Raw genomic sequence first — 1,938 nt, forward strand, 5'->3', positions numbered from 1 at the left:
TAATGGCAATACCTTGAAGGCACGTCCCTTATGCAGTCCAGCAAAGCTCTGGACACTGCAGAATGATAGAGCTTTGGAGCCTTTAGGAGAAGGGATCGTGAAAGGAGTACATGTTTATATGTATATATTTCTATATGTTTATATATTTATATGTATGTTTATATAGATGTTTTACTTTTATATATAGGTAGGAACGGAGCGGCGGCGGAACGGTCGTGGCGGTGCGGCGGTTTCCGGGAGCGCTGTGCTGCGTGCACCGCCCGGAGTGAAGCCGCGTTGCACACAGGCAGGGGGGCATGGAGCCGGCGGGCGGGGCGGGCGCCCCACGGTAGGCCGGGGCGGGGGTCCCGCGGGCTCACGGCGCCCCTGCTCTCCCGGCCGGACCCTGCAGAATTTTCCCCTCGATGTGCACGAGGGTTCTGCAGGGAAATTCCCATCTAACCGATGATATTGGGTTTATCGAGGGCGGCTCCGGCCCGTGGCGGAGTTGGGGAATGCCACTGCCAGCAGGGGAGGAGGTTTTAAATCATGGGATCCCAGCTGGGAAACGTAAATACCTTAAACTTCGACTCCGTCTTAATTTTTAGCACCCCGAAAACATGGAGGTGTTTAATTTGGCCATCATGTTACGTTGTGTTGCAGCAAAAATAGGTACAATTATTTACTCCAACATAGGTAAAATTCCACAAAGCTAGGGCTGTTCCAGAAATAGTTGAGACTCCTCTTGTGTTTGTTTATTTTGCTTGCTTTTTTTAAGTGCTAAAATATGGGGAATGTGGAAAAAGGAGCCTTTGAGATACTGTCAGGAAACAAGTCCTGCTTTTTGATTGCCTTTAAACTGGTCTGAACCTCCAGTGGCTCTGCTGGTTGGTGCATTCTTAGTTTAACCTGTGCTTTCTTCATTAATGTTCCTCTCTGGGTCTCAGTTCACAGAAATGATGTCACTTGATGTGTCTGACAGCACTCAAGTCTACGCTGCCTTTTTGGTGTACCTGGACCTCCTGGAAGGTAAATGGGGGGAGTGGCTGCATCCCAGCCAATGCCTTTGCCCTTAGGAGCTGTTAAATTCTTTGTTTGCACTGGGACAGGACCTTTCCTTCCATAGTCCTTGGTGCCCATTTTGAGAGTTTTTGTGCTGGAAGTTTCTGTGCTCTGCCTCCCTGGAGCCTGTGAAAGATGAGAGACCGTTTCATCCAGCACTTCCCGGTGCAGGTGTTCAGGGGAAAGGCAGTCAGCAGGGAAATAAAAGCAAAAGAGGAGTAGGGGGAGGAAAAGGAATGTGGGAAGGTGAAGTGACAAGTTCAGTGGTTGAGATTGTAATAGTCCTCACTTGCAGATTAAAGTGAAATTACTCAATCACAGTGTTTCACAAAAGTCACCATTCAGCACATGGCTGAATGATGTGTGCTGGAATGTTTTCTGCAAAGGGCAGTGGTTCCTCTAGCAAAAAGATCATTTGCAAGTGTGGTAGCAGTAATTTATAACCCTTGTAGTAATACAATGAAACAACATAGTAATTTATACAGTAAATTGTAGGTGTTGTGCTTAGGGCCATGGCTTGTGGAGGACCTGGCAGTGTCAGGTCACTGGTGGTACTCCCTGATCTTGGAGGGCTTTTCTGGCCCAAATGGTCCTGTGAAATCCAGTGTAGTCTGCTGGTGTCTGCTCAGAGTGGAGCAGAGTTATGTGATATATAAACTTCTGCCTGGCTTCTTCCAAGTTGGCTTTATTAAAAAGGGACTGTGAGTAGGCAGCCAGCCAGCCTAAGAAAAATATTTCAGTTTTGCTTGGAGCCTGGTGCTTCTCAAGGTCAGGGAAGGGAGGGACTTTACAGTCCAGGAATTGCTGTGTCTGTTGCTGTTATACCTCTGAAGAAAATGCCTTAATAGTCTTCAGAAGAAGACTTCTGTAGTTCTGCAGCAAAAACTTCATCCTTTC

The 1,938-nt window shown here is 47.5% G+C and overlaps 1 protein-coding gene across 1 annotated transcript in view; it reads left to right on the plus strand.

Moving 5' to 3' along the window:
- Positions 1-599: 599 nt before the first annotated feature.
- TSEN15 (tRNA splicing endonuclease subunit 15) overlaps positions 600-1,938 on the plus strand; it is an 11,098-nt gene continuing 9,759 nt past the window's right edge. The window contains exons 1-2 of the mRNA XM_005423735.2: positions 600-605; positions 927-1,008. Coding sequence (XP_005423792.2) covers positions 600-605; positions 927-1,008 — 88 coding nt within the window. The remainder of the gene's footprint in view (positions 606-926; positions 1,009-1,938) is intronic.

Source organism: Geospiza fortis, unplaced genomic scaffold (genome assembly GCF_000277835.1).
Source record: "Geospiza fortis unplaced genomic scaffold, GeoFor_1.0 scaffold229, whole genome shotgun sequence".
NCBI classification, from domain to species: domain Eukaryota; kingdom Metazoa; phylum Chordata; class Aves; order Passeriformes; family Thraupidae; genus Geospiza; species Geospiza fortis.